The sequence below is a fragment of the Mchenga conophoros genome, linkage group LG5 (genome assembly GCF_057382185.1).
Source record: "Mchenga conophoros isolate Kocher_MC1m ecotype Shallow Benthic linkage group LG5, M_conophoros_male_GT1.1, whole genome shotgun sequence".
In the NCBI taxonomy this organism is placed as follows: domain Eukaryota; kingdom Metazoa; phylum Chordata; class Actinopteri; order Cichliformes; family Cichlidae; genus Mchenga; species Mchenga conophoros.
The window spans coordinates 10,327,664-10,351,535 of NC_140530.1; the positions used below are offsets into that span (position 1 = coordinate 10,327,664).

Here is a 23,872-nt window from a genome sequence, read left to right on the forward strand (position 1 = left end):
TGCGAGGAAACACCAGGCCACTTTCAGTAGGAACAGGAAGTATTTTCCTCTGATAAACAAAGTGTGTTGTTATTTTTCCTATTGGAAGACAGTGTTCTGATCTGACGGACCAGGACACATGATGATGTGGGGGAGCGGCACACCACAAGTGTTGAACTTGTGTTGGTCTCAGGTGGCACTCTGACTGTACACTGACTCATCCCCGCAGTACCGGACGCTCCAGTCTTGTGGTTTAAATGCCTAGCAGTGTGATGCATCCCACTAACTGATAACTGCATTTAACAGTGATGTCAGCTAAATTGAAAAAGACATTGTAATAAACAAATATAATTCTGGATAAACCTCAGCTTCTGCACAACCAAGTGGTAAAACGCTACAGCTGTTTCTCATGGGCTAGAGTTATAAATCTCTGGTGAATGGCTGGTTTAAGGGTGGGTGCTGAGAAGCAGCTGTACCTGTCTAAAAATAGCTCCAAGGCTGCTGCCGGACAGTGTGTTTTAAGCTCATCATGCAGTTTAGCACAAAAGTCCTATCAACAATACCTTCCACCTGCATTAGCCCGAGCGTGGCCCCGAATCAGCATTACAACACAGGAAGTGTTGTGCAAACTGAGCGTCCGCGCATGTCCCTGCGCCTGACTCATACACCCAAACAACGGCCAAATCCTGACCACATAATTCAGACACACTTCATTTTCCAATGAGCTGAGCATTCATTATCAGCGTGCGGTGGCCTGAGGCAGAACAATCCCTCCTCGGTGTAGTGACAGCCACCGGCCGCCCTGATGGAAAACAAAACACAAGGTGGCACTGAGAACACGAAACCGTTATGACAGGCCGGATTACACCGAGTAGTAAGCACATTTTATCAGTCTTTTCTTTTAGTCAGAACAGACTGAAACTCCTACATGCAGCCTGTTTTGTTAGGAATGCAGGTGCATGTGCACGCAGAGCACACGCTGTTTGTGTGAGCTGCGTGCTCACACCTGTTCGGGTGTACAGTAGGGTCAACGTAATTGCTTAATGCAGAGCCTGGCAGCGTTTATGGATGCCAAACTGCGCCTGTGGGAGTCACTATAGCCCACAATCTGACTAATGAAGGCCAAGTAATCAAGCTTCAGACTCATCAACCATGTTTGCAGTAATTAAAAGGTTTATGTTCAGGATCAGGAGAGCTGTTTGAGTCAGTGTCAGAAGCCAGATTGGATGTTTATTATTTCCGGAAGCCGAAGCCAAAATCGAAATATTTGACACAAACTCCACTGATCTAATTGTTCATTTAGTTTATATAATAACACAATCTGATCATAAACGCAGCGAGCTACAGTCTTTGCATTGACATTCGGGCACGGAGGGAGCACGCGTAAATGTACACCATGATGGATATAAATCCAATAATCAATTGTGTGCTGACTGCTGTCTGTCTGCATCATCCTAATCTATTCTGTCCTGTGGGACTGTGTGGGGCTGTGAAGAGGACAGTAGGTTAAAAACTACACGCATCCTGGTGAGAATCCCACAGAGAAATAAACACTAAATGTTGCACATAATCAAATTTTACCAGAGCAATTCACGTAACGGTTATTTTACATCTGTGATCTCTGATGATTCCCAATAATAGAGTCAATAACTGAATGAGAGCTGAACACAGTGTTTGTGTTAGGATATAATGTTACACCTTGTCTCAGACATGCTGATATCCACAAGGATTTCCTAGCAGAAGTTCGGCCTCTGCGGGTCTCCGGGGATCATGACTGACCTCATAAGGACATCAGATGCTGGCTGTTTGCTCACCATAATCTGGAAATGAACACAGTATTACAGGATCACCAGGACAAAACCAAACAAAAATATCTAAAATGAATAACCATAAGCATCATAGTTGATCAAAGTATTCTCAGAAAGCGATGATTTATTTCAATTTAAGAAATACGTCTTTGGTGTTTCCAGAATGTCACCTCTTCTATGTAACAGAAGCAGAACATACAACAGACCAGTGAGCGTGCTTTAGTTAGGGACAGGGCTCTCTCTGGTGGCAGAGTTTTGCTAGTGTTACAGTTAATGTTCATCGTAAGAGGGATTCTGGTAAATGTGTTAAGCTATGCACTCTCAATTAAGAAGAAAAAAATCAATTAAAAAGCAAATCATAGCTATAGTTTTTTTTTTATTCGTCCCATGTGATGAGGAATACGGGAGCTTTTCTGTTTACCAGTGAGCCGAGCCTAATGCTGTGGGTGCGCACTGCTGTGTTGTGGATCCCCCACTGCTTCCTTGATTACAGCCAGTGGTTGCTTTGCAGCAGCCAATTAAAATCAAATACCATTCTCTCACATATTACCACCATTGTATTTACTTGTAGATCAATTCCCTTCAGCTGCGCCATTTCACATAATGAATGCAGAGGCTTTTGATGTGTTTGCCTGGTAGGGGATGAACGCACCACGGGAGGAGCCGATGGAGGGCCTGCTGTTCTTACCTTTTTGCCATTTGATAGTCAGAAGTGTAGGCTTTATTAAGACTGAATGGTAATAATGTGGCGTGCTGTAAATGGCAGACCTTTGCTACCTTGATGAATCTTTTGAAATTCATCAGAAAAGTTGCATTTATCCAGGATATGTTCATTGTTATTGTAATATTTCAGTGCATTTCTCTGTAAATCCCACCTAAAGCTAATTTAGGATTTTCTCACACAACTGTTGGAACAATACCAATTTCTATTAATCTGCTAATTAGTTCATTCATTATCTGGTATTAGATGAACCATCTCAGGGGCCTTTCACAGGAACAAACAGGTACATTGCTGAATTAATAAAACAGCATCAAAAAAAACCCCACACAGTACAGCCCTTTAGTAAAAAATTACAAATCCAGAGTATCTAGAGTACTTATTATAGAGGAAGAAGTCTTCAGTTTATTTGTATATTAAAAGCTGGATTATTGTTACCTGAAAACAGAGAGCATATTAATGATGCAGATGATTTCGAAGGAGCTTCAGGTAACTGATCTGCATACAGGAGAGTAGTTTCTTTTGTCGTGTTTTCCGCCCTTCACACTATTTGTTTGTTTGTTTGTTGCTCATAGGGGGGAGGGGGGGGGTGTCATCTGATTGTTGGGGATTCTCTGCTTTCTCTGTATTATTGTACGGCCTCTACTTTATAATATAAAGCACCTTGAGGCAAATTGAATTGAATTTCTGTAAAGCAATGCCTCGTACGGCCCAGTAGTTAAGTAGATACTGATTAAACAAATGATCACCAGATCTCAGTCCAAGTGTATACAATCAGCAGTGCTACTTTTATTGTTATAGTGTAATTTGTCAAGTGGACTAATGTGTCTATAAACTCTAATGCGCAATGAATAGTAAACACTGAGTTTTGCTTTAAAACATGCCACAAAAGGTTTAGTTCCTCACATTTAATCCAAGTGCATAAAGAAATGTAGTTAAACCTGAGAAGATCTCATGGCGCACACAATCATTTCATTCTCCCCTTTGTGTATTAAAATCACACGCTCCTATCTCTTCTCGGTTAAGCCATCTGCACACGTTGTTGTGGAGCAGTTGCACCTTGACTTCTCGGTGTAGTTGAACATTAGTCACATAAAGCATGGTGTGAGTAACACATTTATAACAGAGCGCACTTTCAGACCACAGCCAAGACACTGGTGTGTTTTGGGCATTTTACAGTGGGACCTTTGTGCTTAACCTTTGTGCTATACGAAGACTGAAACACTGTTTGTGCCCAGCTTAGCGACACATTAAACAAATAAACAGCCGTGATTCAATTTTTAGAGCTCTGCCCAGATGACAGCCGAGTTCTTTCTTTTTTGTGACTAAAGCATAAAAAGCTGTTGTTTCAGTTAAACTGTTACTTGTTGAGAAAAATCTCTGTGAAAAATGAATCTAAAATGGAACAGAGGAGTAAGAAGTTATATATATTTTTTAAATTCCATCTGTGTGTAAAGAAGCGTTTACTTATGATTCAACCTAATCTACACTTGTGTTCTGCGGTGCTGTTCGTTCTGCAGATCCACCCTGGACAGAAACCGTGATTGCCAGCGTAATCAGCAAAAGGTGCCAGTATCACAGATGCTGTCTCTCAGCTAATTGCATGAAGACACGGCGGTGCACGAGGCGCAGGTGCTCGCTCTTTTCGTGAAGTCACTTAAGTGCGGTTTGTCTCCTTGTGTATGCTGGAACTTCTGAGCAAATATTTTCCGAGCTCTGTTGTCTCCCATTTAAACAGCATCGAGGATAAAAGAGACAACAACAAAAAAAAAAAAAAAAGGAAATGTGGAAGCAAAGCAGCAATACAGCAAAATACTACTTTATTTATCTGCAAGGCACAGCTGCTCCTCGGGATCATGTTCCAATGTAACTACAGCAGACAAATTTGAGTTTAAAAAACAAAACAAAAAAAATAAAAAACCGTGCTTAGATTCGTTTTATCTCACACTTCAGCAGATATGACTCCATTTTAACCAGCTTAGTGTTACAATATTCACAGTAAGACACACTTATTACGTTGTCTTTGGTTAGAATTTCTGCCACGTCGATGTCAGTTGCAGGTCTGTTACCTCTTTGGAAAGGATTGTTTCAACATCGGAAGGACAAAGGATGAAAAGAAGGAGGGGAAAAAAAACGGGCACTGCAGAAAATTAGACAAAGAGAATAAAGCTGAAATTCTCCTACATAAGCCAACATGATTTATTTAGCACAGAGAAACTTTGTAACATTTCCCTCCACTACCCACCACCACTAAAATCCCCGAAGACAAACTAGTGTACACATCTGGCTCTTGGCCATGTTCCCATGCCCGCACTGTCAGCAGGCATTCTGGGATTGGGTTCCTGCACACAGTCTTTGTGTATCCTCTGACTGCCACGAGCGCCAAGCCCCTGAGTCACGTTGGTGACGTCCACCAGTTCCCGCCTCTCGGACAGGGCGGTCACCATGTGTTCCAGCTTGGAGCGGATGGTTGTGTAGTGGTGCTGGCGCTCTTTGGTCAGCTTGCGGAAGCAATCCTTTAAAGTGGTGTCTGGAGCTGCCTGGGTGGGCACGGGCTGTCTGGAAGACACCAAGTGGGGAGAGGTGTCCTGGCTCGGCCCTCTGCTTATTTGAGTAATGATGCTAAGATGCTGCGGGAGCTGCAGGTCGGTCTGGCTTTCAGCCTCCGTCACCGACCGCCTCGTCTGAGTCGACACGTGGCAGGTGCTGGGGGTCTCCGTCTCTTTTTCTGCTTGCTGCTCTGCAGAGAAATGTGGAGTCGTGCTGCCAGCAAGGATCTCCTCCTGAACGTGCTGCCGCTCCATCCACTCGTCGTTTAGAGTCGAAGTGTCAGACTCTGGGCTGGCTTTATGTGGAGATGCGGGGTCACAAGGTAGCTGCAATGCTAGCGTTTGTGGCTTACGGCTGGGCGTGCTTGTCAGACACGCTGGCCTCTCACTACGCAGGTGAGGGGAGGAAGCAACTGAGTGTTTGAGGTGCTCAAAGATGCCGCTGTTGCGGACACTTGGAGGTCCGTGAGTGTTTATGGGTAGAGACTGGGCATATAGGATACGAAACTCCTCGTCAAATTTCTCAGTTATCTGACCAGAAAGCTCAATCAGGTTGCTGCTGTTTAGTTTGCCATCAGTCCAGTTGAACCTGAATTGAATTTTAAGCACATATAGCTGAAGGTAAGAAGCAGACCCAGCAAGACGGATGCATAACTTTACAGTCTAATAAATCAGGAGGGCACAATGGCTAGTGGGCTCTTACCTGTAGGAACCTGTAGCCACTCTGTTTCCATCAACCAGCATGAACCTCTCGTGAACTTTACCCGTAATCCTCGCTCCAGATCTCATGTAATAAGTTGTGCCGGTTATAGTTCGCACCTTCATTTGCTGCAAAGGATTAGAGACATGTTTTGGGGAGGTTTTTGGGATGCCATCTGATGCTCATGTTGTGCACACAGAGCCATGCTTGTCTTAAACGAACCAGCTACATACCCGAAGGTCATCCAGGCGAACGTTGACATTTTTGCACATCTTGAGGAAAGCGGGCACGCACGACTGGTCCAGCAGGATGTAGACAGGGACTCTGCGCTGGGAGCAGGCCTCCTGAAGGTCCTTAAAGATATCCAGGTCTGTCAGGGAGTCTGTAACTATGGCAATCACCTGCAGTGGAAAATTACAGAGGTAATATAATAGAATTCTCTTTTCGGGGGGCCGCAGCCGTGCTCTCGCAGATGTAACACATGATTGTGTTTTCATTATTATCAAATACAAGGCCCTATTCAAACAGAGCCGTGAATCTCTGTCTGACACACTCCCTGTAATGTGTGTGCTGATGAGCTTTCTATTGACTGTGGTCTGTTACCATGGCAATCGGCAGTAACGCTTGGTCAGCAAACAAATGACTTTTATACAGGAGACAAGTAGGTGCACTGTAGGGTTTGCCTCATTTTTCCCCAGCTTTGTTTTGCACCCAGATTTCTCCTTTTTCACGAGGAGGAATGGAATTTGACACGCTGCGGTAAAGGTTGCATGTCGAGGATTAGACACGGACGTTTACATATCTTAGATTTATCGCTTCAAACTGGTGTTTTATCCACACGCAGTTTTGTCATTTGTACCACGCCTTATTTGGATGATGTTTGTGCGCGTGTGTGTGTGCTTTGGGTTGGGGGATGCTTGTTTTCAAGAGGCAGCATAAAAGCAGAGTTAAAATTCATAGAAACTCAGGAATGGGGCCGTTCCTTTGAGATGACCACCAGCAGTGCATGCTCAGTGTGTGCCGTTACAGTCAGTGGCCTTCTTTGTACAATAAAGACATTGTGCAGTGAGTGGTGTAACATTACAAAAGAACAAACAATCTTACAGCTCGACCAGGATTAGAATATTTTTAGAAGGATTGGCCCGGCTGTCGGCACATAACATGCACAACACCACCGTTAAGCTCTAAACCTGGGAGAAAATCCAGTGTTTGAAAACATTTCTAGCAAAAGAGGGAATGGAGATGAGCGAAGCAAGTCGAGGCACATCTGGTACGCAGGTTCTACACAGGCCTGAGGTGCTACAAACTCCCTCTCTCCTCGTGCAGGAATGTCTCTTTTCAAAACCAGAGGCTGTACTGACAGCTCCCGTCAGGAACATCACATTAAATATTCATGCTTTGTTTTTGTTTGTTGCATTTTTTCCCCCGTCCTTTTAAGGTTGGTGATTTCTTCTAATACAGATTTCAAAGCACGAACTTCTAAAATTCTAAGTGATCAAGGGAGTTTCATGTGGACAATGGAGACTTTTTTTTACGTTTTCCCTCCACAAATGATGCAAAAAAGTGTCTGCATATACTGGCTTACTGACTGTGTGGTTGTTGTGGTGGTGATGGGGGGAGATAAAGCCCAGGTGATAAATGTCACCTGACAAAACCAAAATAAAAGTCCTGTTTTAGGATAATAACGCACAAATAAGAGATACTGTAGGAGGACTACTACAAAGGACTGTTTTTTTACACCATTATTTTTGCACAAACTTCAAGTGAATATCACATTTCAGTGTGATACAGGACACGCATTAAAGGACAGTTTATTTTAAGGGCATGCAAAATAGAATGAATGACAGCAGATATGTGCGTGTGCGCGGGCCTGTGCGTACCTCTCTGGCGCTTTTAATCATGCGCCTTGCAGCCTCCTTGCAGCTGTAAATGCATTCGCCGTAGCTGGGCTGGAAGTGCGCCACGGCCCGCGTCACTCCCCGGTAGGAGCCCGCTGTGAAGGCGGGCCATCCGAGCTCCAGGAGCGGCGGCTCCACGTCTGACACCTCTGGGAAATAAGTGACCGAGGAGCAGTCCAGGGTGCTACTGAGCGACCGCTCGAGCGCCTGTTCCTCCCCGTGGAAAGACGAGCACCGCGGTGACACGGCGGCGCTCCTGATCTGTTGGATCTCATCGTCCGACAGAAAGTTGGGGATCCTCTCTCTCACGAGAAAGTCCAGAAAGTTATCAAGACCCCCGGACAGCAGCTCCTCCAGAGCCAGCCGGTGCCTCTCATTGTACACTTCCTGTAGGTTCAGCTCGTCTGTCCCGCGAGGTTTTGGACCAAACCTCAGAGGTGAGTCGTCCAGGCACTGAGACAGGGCCATCGCCGCGTCTCCCGCTTCCTTTTACCTGAATCACACAGCAGCGGGCAGGTAACGCTTTGACCTGCAGGAAGGAAATTTGTATTTTGTTGCTTCCCTCCGTTCGTGCTCGACGTGGATCCGCATTGGCTGCGGGGTGGTTGTCAAACCAGAGCGGCGTCACCAGACTCGCCGAGCCAGGCTGTCAGTGTAATGTAAAGGTTGTCTCATTGGCTCATTTGGAGGAAAACAAGCCTCCTGTACGTCCCTCTGCTACCCTGATCCGGTTACACCGCAGATAGCAGGGATCACCAGAGGTCCCACTCCTACGCTTTTTCGTGATATCGTGTCTCTGAGGATTCATTTAGCTCGTAGTTCAACGTTTGTTTGTTTTGTTTTTTTTATAAAAACACAGTTTATTAAGAAAATAAAAATGCAGACTCTCTGACTTTAGATGGAAGTAAAAACACAGGAAGCAGTTTACTCATCTGTCACAGTGAAACTCAAGATTAGGACAATATACCACAATCTATTGAATTATAGTAATATTTCACATAAACTTTAAAGTCTACATATTTATGGAGTGATGCAGTTAAGGGAAAATAATTGCAGAATATATATTTTTTTAACCTGACAAGCCGGTATAACCAGAAGAGAAGCAGATCCACTAAGTTCCACCAGATCACAAACCGTCCACTAAAGCAAACAAATACTCTACAGCTCTGAACTCTAAATCAACATGTGTCTTTTAACCTTACAGCACAGCATGCACAAGTTCCTGCACACCGGACCTGCTGGTTGAGTTGTCTTACTTTTTTTTTTTTTTTTTGCGATTCATCTTCTTGATAGATTATCTTTGTTTTTCCTGACTGTAGGCAACGTCTAAACCCAGTGAGGACAAACTGGGAGGGGATAGCTAATCCATGTTCCGTAAATACTGGAGGCACGCATTTGTCCTATATGTTCTGACGCTGTTTTTGTATATACTGTGGGCATCCGGCTGCAGGCACTCCACTTGTTTCATATACACATAACCTAGTTTACACATGCCTAAGAAGTTAGGCTACTGCTATACTTTTAAGTAGACATGTGTCCATATTGTTTGTCCAGTGGATTAGTGGATTTAGAGTGACCTTATCATACTTAATATTACCATGTAAACATGTCCTCATGTATCTTTGATGCCGCTTGTTGATATGCTTTCCATTTTAAGTCACGATTGCTCCCTTTTAGGTATGCTGTTTTACCATGAGCCCTTAAATTCACAGGTTTTCTGTTTAACGGTCGTCCAATTTTTTTCCTGTGCGCTTTTACGCGCATGAGGCCAACAAGGTCACAAGGGTCACGGCCGTACAAACCCTTTTCCCTTTACATTGCGAATAACTACCACTCCTAGTTTGAATAAAGGGAAATGTGTTCTTCTGTTTCAAGTTAAATGCAGACAAGTCCAATTAGGCTACAGTTACTGTGCGTCTGCGTAAATTGGTGTTATCACTATTATGCTTGTGCGTAACTGTCTATTTTAAGCCGGTGGTCTAATAGGCCTGTGCTTTAAATGACAATTCCCACAACGATTAATATTCATAGTAGCTCTTCAAGAGTTTTTTTTTTCTAAAGATGACAGCCATGTATTGAAAAAAGCATGTGACCTAATTAGGGTTATCTTTTGGGTGATGAAGCTCAGTGAAACGGGAGATGAATGAACTGTCAAATTCCAAATATACACAATACACAAAACATCTGATCGGCCTGCTTTGTATTGTAGCTACTTATGCCATTGCAGCTACTTATAACCCGCGTGTGTTGAATGCACTGCCTTACCCCTATAACGATATACCCAAATGTGCGCTGGGCTCAGTATACGTACCCTCCTCCCCCTTACACACACACACACACACACACACACACACACACACACACACACACACACACACACATCCCCATCTCATCCCCGCCCCTCTCCAAAATTTTAGATGAAAGGGCTTTTGGATTTTGGATGACGCTCTGTATCACGTGTTCATAGGAAATACACTCGCTTTAATTTTTTTTGGAGCAGCCTCGTCCTGCACCGCCGACCATAGTTGTTTTGCAGTCTTCATACAGTGTAGCGGAGGGGTGGAAAGGTAATGTAATGTAATGTACCTTGCCGTGGTCACTGACGGGTTCACGCCAGTTCACCGGGTTCACTTGAGGAGAGCTCCCACCCCCAGCTCGCCTCCTCTTCTTCGCAAAGCGCAGCGATCGGAGCTAATCCAATATTATTCATTTATATATTAATGTCGGATTCCATTTTTTACCACCGACGGCTGAGGTAAGGACACATCTTATTCATCCGTAACACGAATACGTCTCACTGGGTGACGAGGTGCGATCTCCAAAGTTGTTTACTGGAATTATGTGTCGCTATTGAATATTGAATTTTCATCTGGTGCTGTAGTGGAGGCAGTTTATATGAAGTCGCCAATGTATAAAATGGCGACAGTAGGTGGAGGAGGGGGGTGGAGGATTTTTTTTGGGAATATTCATAAGGTTATATAGAGTGGCAGATCGCCTTTGGCAAGTCGGCTCCGAGGCGGTGTGTTGCCCCACAGCCTCGTGAATGGAGCGAAACGGGTTAACTCGTCAGTTTGTTACAGTTACAACCACGGATCCTCCGTCGGGCTCAAATTGCGCTCCTTCTCGCGCTATACAATGTGGCGTATGTGCTTATTTTATTGCACAACGCGCTCTGTTTCCCCCACTGTGCTGCGAGTGTGAGTGCTTTTACTTGTGAAAGACTTCTGAACACAGTAGTGTAGCAGGCTTGTCGACAGATTTTTTTTTTATAAAAAAGAAAAAGAAAACAGCCTCCGAGTTCATAGATGTTCAAACTGTACGCCAAGTATCAATTTTCACCTATTGATCGCTCACTCGCTGCAAATTTATTTCTGTTGCCAGAGCAGAAAGGTAGGCCTGTATCTCTGTGCAAAGGACTCTTTTTCATTTCCTTCTCTTCCTCCTACCAACATGTGCTGGTGCCCTACACACACTCTCCCTCTCTCTCTCCCTCTCTCGCTCGGTCTCTCTCGCACACACACGATACATGTACAGTAGAGTAAGTAGAGCTTCTCTATTGGCAGATATTTCGCAAATTGTGCACTATTAATGATCCATTGAAAAATAAATAAATAAATAAATAAATATATATATATATATATATATATATATATATATATATATATATATATATGTATATGTGTGTGTGTGTGTGTGTGTGTGTGTGTTAGTGTTCGCTCCTGTAGGGCACATTGTCATTTATCTGCACATAAATATTGACCCAGCTTTGAATGCCATGTGTCTGTCTCTGGCTTTAGGGGAGGGACCTCTGCGCTGACTAATGTTGCCTCTGTGAATCATTTGTGGGTCCAGTGTCCATAGCACAGGAGACAACCCCAAATTATTCAAGCAGTCAGCTAGACAGGCATGGTTCACGGGTAATTTTTGGAATGTATTTTAATTGTTTAACCATGCGAGCTTATTAGAAATGACGTTGGGTCATGGAAATGACTGCGCAACTCTTCTGCCACAGAGGTTTTCCTCAGACAGGAGGTGTTTTTGGGGGCTGTGTGGGGCGCAGTCCAGTCTCCAGTGAACGTTTCTGCACTCCAATAGTTAATTTGCAGGCTGTGTGATGACCAGCAAAAACAAAGGTAAATGAGCTCTCGCTGTGCTGCTCCGGCAGACCGGGTTCAGCTTTGGCCCGGTGAGTTGAGTATGTGTGGAGGTTTTCACTCTAGCAGGACACTTACACCGGGGGAATGTCAATTCCCTTTTGTGGATCCCTGGGAACGGTCTTCCATCTCCCTTCTCGGAACTGCTCTAATGAGGCCAGGCATATTGCCTTTCATCCCGCACTCCCTGCAATTAGGCACAGCTCATAGTTTTCGTCATGGCCACAGCGGAGTGTTTGTATACACAGACACAATGTAGTGGGCCAAGAGTGCCCACTCCCCTCCAAAAAATACAGCATCTCTGCCCATGCCATCCCTCCATATACCTGGCATACTGTACTTTTAAGGATGTGGTGTTCTGAGTTCCAATAGCAGTCGCTGTGGATGTTATGTTTGTGTGTGTGCCTCCCACAGCTTAAAACGAATCCCGTGCCAGAGAATACCAAGGAAGGTCATATGGTCATGATTTGCAGATTTAGCTGACATGGAGTGTATAACATTCCTTGGGTTCGGAGAAGAAAATCAACTATCTAATGCCAACCAGATCTATTTCCAGCCGTTTTATATAAACAAGCATTCATGATAGCGGCATACCTCATGATCCTCACAGAGAATTCTCCAACACACAACGGCGAGTCCTATTTCTCCCACCAAAAAGGTCGGCGTTCAAAGCAGGTTCACTTTTATTTGGGTCTTTCATCCTTTTTGGTTTTGCTTTTGTCAGCGGACCAATGCCGTATCGAAGCCCGGACCGCTCAAAAGGCTCACTAAAACAGCATGTTTGCACAGTTCCAACCAAAAGAAACGTCCGTGCACTGATGGGTGGGAAAAAACCTTGGGGCTAGTGGGGAAAAAGAGCCCCTGCCACTTTTTCTGTCCCATCCAAGAAAGGTTTGGTCAGCAGGAGCTGGCATTTACCAGGCTTTGGCAGTTAGAAGAGGCTGTGATGTCAGCCATTTTAGGATGGACAGTACAATGTGCGGTATGCCGCCATCTTTCTTCCTTTTCTTCTTAAGTTGCCAAATGAATGCCTGTAGTCTTGGCTACAAAACTGAAGAACTTATTCATGAAAAGTGATTTTTAAAAAGATGCATGACTCAGATTTTTTTTATTTATTTATTTTTTATTCTCAGCGCACCACCGTTTACTCGTCTGTCATTCATTTGGGTCACGGGTAGAAGGGTTGGCAGAACAATGTAGACATTTCAACAGCGAGCGGTCATATTAACACAAAACAGGGCCGCCCGAAAAAGATGCCGGCAGACAAGCAGAGCGCGTAGGTATGTACTGTCCGCCTCGGTCACCGGGCCTCCGCGCAGATTTAGCAAGATAAAAACAGTGACGGGAGGTCATTTGTGTCCCGTTCAGCTGTGATATTCCTTTCATCGGCCCGTCACACACATGAGAACAGTGCGGCAGAGTTTCTTTTTTTCCCCACAATGTGATTGAGAGGGGGGGGGAAAAAGCAAAGTTGTTGCTGCAGACCTCACCCAAAGTTGACTGAAAGAGACTTGAACCATGAATGGAGTTTTCAAAGATGGCTGGCGGGGCATGTGGATTAAGTTTGTCCTGCACCGGATGCAGTCCAAGGAATTCAGCACGCACGCACGCGTGTGTGTGTGTGTCTTGAGGTTGGGTGGGTGTGGATGAGTGACTCTGCTCTGTGTGTGTGTGTGGCATGGTGGGCAAGGGGAAGAGAGGGGTTGCCATGGCGATGTTAACACATGAGTGGCACCACCGACTGGTCTCCCAGTGGACGAGGCTGCAGTCATGGAGGTAAGAGGGGGGGCGGCGTGCGTGAGGAGGAGGAGAAGGACGTGGACGAGCTGGCTGACAACACCTGCGTCTCAGACATTCAGACACTAATACGCACACAAACACACCCATGGAAAGGAAATAATCAGAGCCCACAATGGAGACTGAGACCACACACTGAAACCTCTTCATATGTCTTCGGCTGGACGGGCTGTGGAGAGACCTGTGCGCTCTGTCAGCGTAGTTCTAATGACCCTGATGTCTCTGAATTGTTTTTCAGCACACGTAACGCTGGAGCACGACACTCACGCTGGCACGCACGCACAAAGGTGTCCCCAAAACTGAAAGCTGCCCGTCATTAGATGTCAGGAAGGAGCAGCGCGTCATGACGGACACGAGATACGAGCAGAGGCGGCAGAAACTGAACAATTCCACAGTCGGCCGCGTAAAGGCTCCCAGCACTGGGTCACGTTTCCCTTATAAATGAGGCGCCATTGTTCCCTATCTCTTCTCTGTGCAAGACAGTAATTGCTCTCTGTCTCTGGCTTATATTTGGGTGTCCAGCTGATCCACTCACATGGCGTTAATCTATTTAATGGACGTTTGGCAGGAAAGATTCCTGCTAAACAGATTTTTTTTGATCATTCAAATGTATCTGTCAGGAGCCCCCCTCCCCCCAAATCCACCCCAACCCCCAGCAGACAGAAAGTCTTTTTTTTTTTTTTTAACAGATTTTTTTTTTGAAGGAGTCTCTCAAGACAGCCGTGGATCACTGTCACAGCAAATTACACACAAAATAAATGTTGTCATAAGTGCGAGAATTTATTCCTTTTCTTTTTCCTTTTTTTTTAGCTCTCCTGTGACTGTCACACCGAGAGACTCCTTGCCAGTTATTCAGTTCAAAGAGAAAGATTTTTCAGAACGGTGCAGGTGCTAAATGTTGCGGAGGTGAGGTGGGAGTGTGTGAAGACCAAGCGTAGAGAGTTGCGTGCCTACAAGCGTGTCAGCGGGGAGGAATATTGAAACAGCACAGCCTGTCATCATCGTCAGTCATCCTCACACTTCACTCCCAAATGTCTGAGTTCTGTCTTCCTTTGTCCTTCTCCCTCCTCCAGCCTTCGCGTTCTCATTCATGTGAACGGGCGGCACAACACAAACACCAATCTCTGTTCGTGTCAACTGTATGTGACCCAACAATCTGGGAGTGTTTGAATCAGTCATCAGACTGTTTTGAATTAAATTTTAATGTCTAGCAACCACTTTGCAGCCTCGCCTCCCTCTTCCGCTGGCAGCAGCTCGCTGTATATTTGGCATGTTTTTTTTTTGTTTTTTTTCCCCCTTTTTTTTCGTGTTGTAATATTGTAATTACTGCAGCAGTTTATGAGGTGATGGATGGGAATACATGCTGCTCTCTTTCAACTGTCTTTTTTTTTTGGCATGGAAAAAAAAAGGTGGTAGCACTCACGTGGTTGCCATTTAAAAGTAGACGGGGATATAATTAAATATTAATGAGATGTCAATATAATATTGTTATGGAAATGATGGTGTAAGAGCACATGAGGCTGTAAATCTTTATGCTGCTATTAAATCGGGCGGAACGTATAAACCCCATCAGAATTTAAACCTGGCCTAATCCCATTTGTTTTTTTGGGGGGAGGAAAGAAAAAAAAAAGTGTAACGGTGTAAACGTGGTTTTAGTCCAGCGAGCGAGGACTCTCCGTTTCTCCCCCTTTGGAGCGTGGGTGTTTGGAAAAACACGTCTGAGAGCTCTGCCACTTTCCCTCACTTCAGATACAACTCCTCTGGTCAAATGAGATGAAAAGAGTTTCCTCCTCGTGTGCCCCCCCACCCCCACAGAGACGGTGCCACTGCGAGGACATACAACACACCGAGGACAGTGATCGTCTGAGCGTTGTCTACCTCGTCGCTGAAACACAAGGCCGGGCTTTTCAGAGGGAACCATTCAATGGCTCCCTGTCTGGGAAGCCCTTGTCTTGTGTCTGCTCGCATGTCTCGCTCGCCAGATAAAGCAGCCCATTCTTTAGATAGGTGACCTGATTCTTTATGTAACCTTTCTCAACTTTTGGCTTGTTTCAGGTTTTCTCATACAGGAAGTGAAGTGTTTCTCTCGGGGAGGGGAGAGCGTCTGTACTGGGCCGGCGTCTGTCTCGTCACAGACCGGCATCCCTTGCAGGGGCTGCTACGCCAGTCGCAGCCCACAGCCAAAATTACAGTACCCTCTCCGTGAGTTTAGTTTCAAACACATCCTGGCACATAATGTGCTCTCTGTTGGATCAGCGCAGCGATTGGGGCAGCTCAGACAAACGGAGCCAGCGCTGATTTTTCGCTGAGTTCTATAGCATAGGAACATCTCTCGCACAGATGTTTCGGATGTGCATGACTATCTCCCTCTGCTGCATGAAAGCTGACGTCTAAATCCCTCGTTCCGTGGAACAGCCTCAGTGAACCCCTTGTCCTCACCTGGGGTTAATCGAGTGTGCCGTCAGAGAATATCATGACCTCTCTGGCGGCAAAACATACAGCACATGCCCGCGTCTGGATGCAGTGAACCGGGATTACTGCATAAGATGCTGGTGACCTAGTTTTTTTTTGTTGTTGTTGTTTGTTTGTTTTGTTTTAATTTTAGTTTTTTCCCTCCTGTCAGAAAGCAGCAGCCATCAGTAGGAATGAAAAAGAGGCAGTTATAAGGAGGACGTCACAGCCTGTCTGGGATCAGTGTGTACTGTTGAGCAGTCATTTGAGGGTTTTAATTCTGGAACAGGTTCATCTTTTATTTACCATCCAGCCAGCCGCGGTGAACGCGCACGTGGATGCAGTAAAATGAAAAGTCTGTGAAAGTGCTCTTCAGTTAGCGCGAGCGCAGCGTGCCAAAAAAATATGTGCTGGAAGTATGTGAAACGATTTCCTTTGTAAGCAGCAAACGGCAGCACGCCGTGCTTGAGGTATGCCGGATTTGAAAGGAAAGCAGGTTTAGGGGGAAATTAATGCGGCTGATGTCGTTCGCAGGGCGATAAGCCTGTGGTAGAAGGTAAAGCTTAAGTGATATAGAAAGATGGTGATTGGATGAGACCCGTTTTCAGCAGCATATCACACATCAGTGCCTCTCCAGTCTCAGAAAAGAAGACAGGAGTGAAATACAGAGGCTCTGCGCGTGTGTCAGAAGTTCATTCAGAGGGCAGAGGCTGCGGAGCTGCGCCTCTACTTTGATATTTTTTCATTGGGTTTTTTTTTTGTGTTTAGCACTTACGGCTGGTAAAATGACTCTCAAAACCTCTCTACTGCAAATGCAGACTGCAGTGTGTCTGTCATCTTGTCCTACAAACTTTGTTAAATATTTGCGAGAGAACAGGCACGTTTTATAAAAACGCGAAGAAGGAAGAGGGGAAATGTTGAAGACTGAAGTGACAATCCATATCCATCCATATAGTTGGAGTGTAATAGAAAGGGAAAGCCTGTGGAAGTGTTTTGCTAATGGATTTGTGCTCTCAGTGATGTGTGTATCGTGTTTGTATGCATGCACGCATCGCCATGCTGCTGGCTGAACAAATGCAGGATGAGACGGATTGAGCCGCCAGCTTGTATCTAGCTTTGTTTGTAGTAACCTTATGAGAATATTTCAAGTCCTCAACAGTACTGTTGTCAGCTGGCTGCTGCAACACACACCAGACACGCGAGTCACCTAATTTCCATTTCCACATTACATTATGCCCGGAAGGTACGCCGTAACGTGCAATGTAAAACAAATGGCTCACATCCAAGAGTGGACTAATATTGTTCGCTGAATTTAACCTTCATATGTTTGCTGTATAGTAACAAACCAAAGAGGAACAGGGCGGATGTGACAGTGCCGAAATATAGTGCGGCTCTCCCCTTAAAAAAAAAAAAAATTAAAATCAAAAATCAGCTTTTTAAAAGAATTCTCATTTCTAATCGCACACGCACAATGACAAGGGAATATTTCTGTAAGACACAAATCTGTGCGCATATTTTGCATATTTGTGGTTGCTGAGACAATGTGAAAGAGTCTGTGGGGTTAGATACAGTGAGCACTATCAATTTGCAGTGGAGTGCAGCTCGCTCAGCGGGTGCGAAAACCACCAGGGACAATATTTATTTAATGATATTAACCCTTTCCCGAATGCAGGAAACGGAGATCTCAGGACTGAAAGGAACCCAGCACCATTATGTTAACACACTACCTTTATCTTTATTTTACCAGCAAGCATCATTTTGATGATGTTTTGTCAATATGGCAAAGCTTTACTAAATACATTTCAGAAGTGTTATCAGCTACAAGAAGGGACGATCGTAAGGCAGCTGTGGGGGGAAAAAACAAATATCAGTGAGATTAGTAATTTCTGACTGCGTGTATTCAAAGTGCGCGTGTGTGTGTTTTACTGTCTGTTAGTGAAGCTCTAAATTCTATTAATATACTCGTTGATGGAATGCTTTCTCATATTTCCTATGCCTTTCGCCTTGATATATTTCATGCTAAATATTTTTCGGCATTTATGAAATCAGCCTAAAATCATTTTAAAAGATGAATAATAACCAATAATTTGTGCATGATCTCTGATCACTTTTAAACAATCTGCCTAGCGAGCGAGATTCATGTTACCTCGTTCTGTACGGCAATTTAAGGTGATCTTCCTCTTTGATTATGATCATAATAAAAAAAATATTTTACAAAAAAAAAGCTCTTGACTCTTTTACTTTGGTGCTGTAATTGCTGATAAATACACTTATCACACTGAATTTCCACCTACACGTATTACCCTGTGTGGAGCTGTTAGCGTCCTCCGCACTGCGCTCACTGTAATATGTAAAAATGTTTCATTCTTTTCATTTGGAAGCATAGACCATATACCTGCTTTTCATCTTTGTCAGGTCTTTATCTTTGATTTGCATGACATTCAAGTTTAATGAATAAATGTAATTATCTCACATTATATTCCTCCGCTTTGCCTCCTCTCGTTGCTTCTTACTCGCTGTTTTTTGCACTTTTTAAAGATGAACGAATCACACCTCTCTCTTCTTTTGTACTCTTTCCTCACAGGTCCCCCGGGAGCTGTTAAACTTGTCCATGTGGCAGGAGTCCTAAAGTGGCAGAAGGCATGAAGCAACACTGTGATATCATAGTGGCTGGTCCATGACACTAAATTCCATTCAACCCTCTCCACTATCCACCCGCCCTCTGTTCTCATCACACCGGACAACCAATCACTCACGCTCCCATTTACACAAAGCTGCACCATGGCCAGCAAGAGGAAATCCACTGTACCCTGCATGATACCATCCAAATCCAAACATGTGCGTGAGGAAATCATACTGGGCTCGCTACCAGAACTCCTACCAACAATCCCAGAAGATAGCATACTCAGCATCTCTGGAGAAGAATCTGGGCATTTCTCTCACAGCTCCTCCAAATCTGAAAGTGGCAGTGAGATGCAGAAAGGAGGCACGTACAGCTGTCTGACTTGCCGTTTCGAGTCCAGAGATCTCAACTACTTTTTGGATCACATGCACAACTGCCACTTAGACTTCAGGGCCCAGCCCACCTTCTACTGCCTGAACTGCGGGGTGTCAGTAGTCCGCTTCGAGGCTCTCGCTCTGCACAACGCCAAGGCCCACCCGAAGATAATGCAGGGCCTCGCTACTGCCTCTCTAGCCGTCAACAAGAGGGATGGCGTAACGACTGTGGAGCAAAGCCTTTTCACGGACAGCGGAGAAGACTACAGAGAATCTGGGATCTCCCTCACCAAAACACCAATTGCAAAGATGATGAAAGCCAAGGGGGAGCACAAAAAGATTGTGGTTTCTCACACTGTGGAGGTACGGAAGATTGACACTGGAAAGGATGTAGACCCCAGCATGCTGACAAATGTGCCTGAACTCCAAAACGGGGCTCTCAGTATTTCTGGTGCCCCAGCTATGCCGAGGACCACTGTCACTCACGTGATTGCGACGACAGTGTCCAACCAAGTCTTTCACCAGCACACTCCCTCCCTTTACTCTCCCCTCTCCTCTGATTCCAATAAAGACCTTCCAAAGGTAATGATCCCCCTCAGCAGCATCCCCACCTACGATGCCGCCATGGACACCAGCAGCTTTCTCAAGACATCCTTTGGCAAGTTTCCCTACCCGACCAAAGCAGAGCTCTGCTACCTAACAGTGGTGTCAGAGTTCCCCGAAGAGCAGATCAAACTGTGGTTTACTGCCCAACGACTCAAGCAGGGCATAAGCTGGTCTCCTGAAGAGATCGAAGAGGCCAGAAGGAAGATGTTCAACACCGTGTTCCAAGGTGGAGCACCCAAGAAGCAACCGACCACACCACGGCACGTCAATCACATCGTAACCCACCACACTGTAACTGCCCATCCAGGCTCAAAAGGACCAAACTTTCAGATGGCCAAAGTTCCATACAGTGGTGTAAAGGCCAGATCTGTCGGAGTCATAGCCACACAGGCCAGCATGTCAACCAACCCCCACATTACCCGGGTCTCGTATTCTACTCCGGTTGTCCCCCCAAAGTTCCCCTCTGTAGTCAGAACTACACAGGTACTGACCAAGAATACTGAACCCACTGTGGAGCCGGAAAAGAGCAACGGCCTGGACATGGCGGGGAGCAGCGGTTGCGTCAGTAGCACCAGCAACATTCGAAGCAGCAGTAGCAGCAGCAGTTGCAGCAGTAGCAGCAGCATCAGCAGCTATTCCAGCAGTAGTAATGGTGTTGACAGTTTCACCAGGAAACCGGTGCACAACAGCGGCCCAGCCAACGGCATCAACAGCATTGCCACTTGCTCTGCCAACATTAGCAATAATGATGAGCACTGTGTTGCTGACACCAACGGCAAACCAAATGTCAAAAGCAACAGTTTACCAATCGGATCGGAAGGTTCAAACAGTAACAAGTGTGAAGAGTCCATTGACAACACCAGCAAATCTAACATCACTTGTAACAATCATGACAGCAGCATCATCAGTGCACAAGAGCCAGCCCACGCCTCGAAGCCCGACGATGATCAAAACAATTACATCCACGTGACCAACAACAGCAGTATTAGCAGTGAATATCCCAGTACTACCTGTAATGACAGTGTCCCTAACCTGAATCATGCCAGCAAATCCCCAACGGAAAGCACCAGCACCACTGTCATTGCAAAAAGCAGCTCATCCATTATTGAAGAAGGTAAAAGCAACAAAGACTTTCCCATCAAAGGCATGTCAATCTTACAGCAGCTCATTAAGGAGGAGGACTCATTTGCCGGGGACAAAAGCTGCCCCGAGCTCAAGCTTGACCCCATCAAGATCAACTTCAAGAGGCTGAAGATGACTGAACCAGAGGCTACATCAGAGAATGCGCATCAAGAACACAAGTCCGAAACTGCGGAGGGGTCGGCTTGTCAGGCGTCTTTTTCTCCCCCCTGGGGCCACAAGACCCCGCAGCAGTTGCACATCCTCCGGCAGGTTTTCTCCAACACCCGCTGGCCCAGCAGCCAGCAGTACGAGGAGCTAAGCATCCAGACGGGCCTTCCCAAGTCAGAGGTGGTGCGCTGGTTCAGCGACAGCCGGTACAGCCACAAGAACGGGCAGCTGAAGTGGTTGGAGAATTACCAGCGGCCGCCCGCGGAGTCGGAGGATGCGAGGGGTCGCAGAGATGCAGAGCTCGAGCCACCCAAGGACGCTCCGGCGGCCAAAAAGAAACTTGCTGAGCAAGACATGAACAAGCACCTTGAAGGAGAAGCAGGACTGAACTCAGGTCAGCGGGTTGTGTGGCAGGATTCATACTCACCGCTGATGGGCCTGATGGGATCCGAGGGGAGCGGCGAGCGAGGCCAGCGCGACGAATTGGGGCAGCCGGGAGCTTTGCAGGATCTCTGGTCAGAGCGAGCGGAGGACCACCAGCAGCCAGTGGCTAGTCAGTCACTCATTGAACAACAGACTGATTCCAATCAGGCCAGGTATTTGAGTCACAGCAATCCTTTTTGCACACCACTGAAACACACATTTCACTCACAGTGCCTTGTGATATTTTACAAGCTCGATGCTATTTATCAATCAAGAAAACAAAAACAACGTAAGGCAGGTGGAGTGATGAAAGGGTGACAGCTTGTTGTTTGTAGTGACTGCTGCGTGATGTACAGTAAAAAGAAAGCAGGAGAAGCGGGTACAAGTACTCATGCTGTGTAGCTTATTCAGGCAATCAAAGGTCTGTGTTTAAGAAGCTATTTTTAGATAAGTAGGAGTCTGGCCCGCTGAATTATAGATTGAGAGCGCATGCTAACATATGTGAATAAATCATGACAATTGCCTTTGGTGAGTTAGATTTCCGAGAGGCAAGACAAGCCATACGCAGGCGTCTTTTTACTGTGCTACCCCCCACCCCAAAAAAAGCCCTTCAATTTTACAACACACTGCAGCAGTGCCATGCAACCAGAATGATCCAATCGCATCCTCACAGTTTGTGTATGTTTTGTTTGCCTGTCTGTCTGCGTGTGCTGCTTAGCAGGGATCGCCTGAGGATGGAGATGCTGGAGGTGTGATGAAGCAGGCCTGCTCTCGCCAGAGGACCATGATGTTCAAAAGCTGGCTCGCTCCCCTGGCCGTGGTCTTAACACAAAAGAAAAAAAAAAAGAGAAAAAAAGAGTGTTCATAATGACAGCAGATGTGATTGTAGCTGGACCGTTGGACTCTGACTGTAACTGTGAATACCCCCCACCCCTCCTTCTCCTCCTCCTCCGCCTCCTCCTCCTCTTCTTCTTCTTCCATCTGCCATCACTTCCTGCCATCGTCAAAAGAAAGAACTTCTCACCTTTGAGTCCTGTGATGTTTAAGCCTTTCATGCTTCTTTGTGGTTGTGTGGGGAGGGTGCACAATGAGGTCAGTACGAGGGATCAAAGACAAGAAAGAGAAAAGACGCACACTGACTGGAAAACTGACTTGAATGAGCGAAGATAGGGTAGGATAGGGCCGAGAGATATTGTTCTGGGGTCAGAGGGAGAAATATATATATATGATTGAAACTGCACTATAAAAGAGGGTTTGTACTGACTGGACAAACAAATGATGTGTCAAGGATATGTTATTGTTGGCTTTGTGATATTTTTTACTTTTTTAGCAACCAGTACTTCAGCACTGCCTTGAATTTTACTTTTTTTCTCCTTTATTTGGTTTTTCAATTCTATTTACTCTTCTATAGTCACTGTAAGTCCAGATGCAATCAAACATGTTTTATTTAGATCTGTATAAATGTTGGTGATCACTTTTGCAGTTCAGCTACACGCAAGAGACTATATACAATGCACTAATGAAGACAGCAATGCTAAAAAAAAAAAAAAAGAATCACACTGCTCCACAGTAAAGGTATTGACTGCTCCGTCAAGATCAATACACTACACTGCCCTGCAAACTGAACAGAGAGAAGCCTGTCACGCTAACGTTGCCTTACTCAGCTCTGTCCATGTGTTTATATGACCTGTCTGTCCATCACCTTGCTTTCCAGCTACTGTGCTGTCCAGAAGAGAAGAAGAAAAAAGATTAAAAAAAAAAAAAAAGATAAAACATGCCAGTGCATTGATGGTCACTGTTGGTCTATATCTGTGAAACAATCTTGTGCTGCTTTCTGTACACTTGGAGATGTTTAACTTTAAGCTGTAATTGTATCAAATATTGTTACTGGCAAAATGTTGTTTAAAGCAAAATTATCAATTTGATCCCTAGACACTGACAGAGTGAGATATTGTGCTAGCTAGAGAGCCAAATGAGGAGATCTTTGCTCTCCTCTGAATTTTCTTGTTTATATGAACATACAGTCACTACATGAATCCTACTAAGCTGCATCTTTGTCAAGCTGCTAATAGCTAAGAACGGTGCTATACCATCCAAAGTGAAATTGGAGGTTCATCTCCTACCAGCAGTGTATGCACTTGTGTCGAATGTTACAAATTTATTTTGGTTTGAGATAAATGGAATCTGGACTTACGGTGTTATGATGACTTAAACTTTTATGAAATAGTCTGATCATAAAGCACTGTTGTATCATCCTTTCTACACTTCTGAATCTTTACAGAATAAACTGAATACTCACCAAGCAGAACAGGCTCCTTTTTTCCCCCCACCTCTTTTGTTCGGCACCTTGTGTTAGGGGTGAATATGAATCATGTGGTGTTAGTCAAATTATTCAGTGTGATGAATGTTCAAGCAGCATGCAATGTGCTAGGACTGGAGAAATGCACACAGCCTCACCTGCTGGCGAGCAGCTGACAATACAGTTTGTGCCAGAGATAAGGG

At 45.2% G+C, this 23,872-nt stretch overlaps 2 protein-coding genes across 4 annotated transcripts; one reads left to right on the forward strand and one right to left on the reverse strand.

The window, feature by feature from the left end:
* Positions 1–4,308: 4,308 nt before the first annotated feature.
* On the reverse strand, positions 4,309–10,577 carry sack1d (scaffolding CK1 anchoring protein D). Its single transcript, XM_085273179.1, is given in 5 exon segments — positions 4,309–4,860; positions 4,863–5,643; positions 5,758–5,882; positions 5,988–6,155; positions 7,635–10,577. Coding segments are annotated over 5 exon segments (1,599 nt in total). The 5' UTR covers positions 8,121–10,577; the 3' UTR covers positions 4,309–4,821.
* zhx3a (zinc fingers and homeoboxes 3a) lies at positions 10,104–23,678 on the forward strand. Of its 3 annotated transcripts, none has more exons than XM_085273177.1 (3): positions 10,104–10,219; positions 18,639–21,543; positions 22,089–23,678. In XM_085273177.1, exons 2-3 carry the CDS (start codon positions 18,836–18,838, stop codon positions 22,123–22,125), a joined length of 2,745 nt encoding a protein of 914 aa, XP_085129303.1. In that variant the 5' UTR covers positions 10,104–10,219; positions 18,639–18,835; the 3' UTR covers positions 22,126–23,678. The 3 variants fall into 3 exon arrangements, with proteins under 3 accessions (XP_085129303.1, XP_085129302.1, XP_085129304.1); XM_085273176.1 differs by having other exon boundaries at positions 10,109–10,407; XM_085273178.1 differs by having other exon boundaries at positions 10,109–10,407; positions 22,092–23,678.
* Positions 23,679–23,872: the final 194 nt, after the last annotated feature.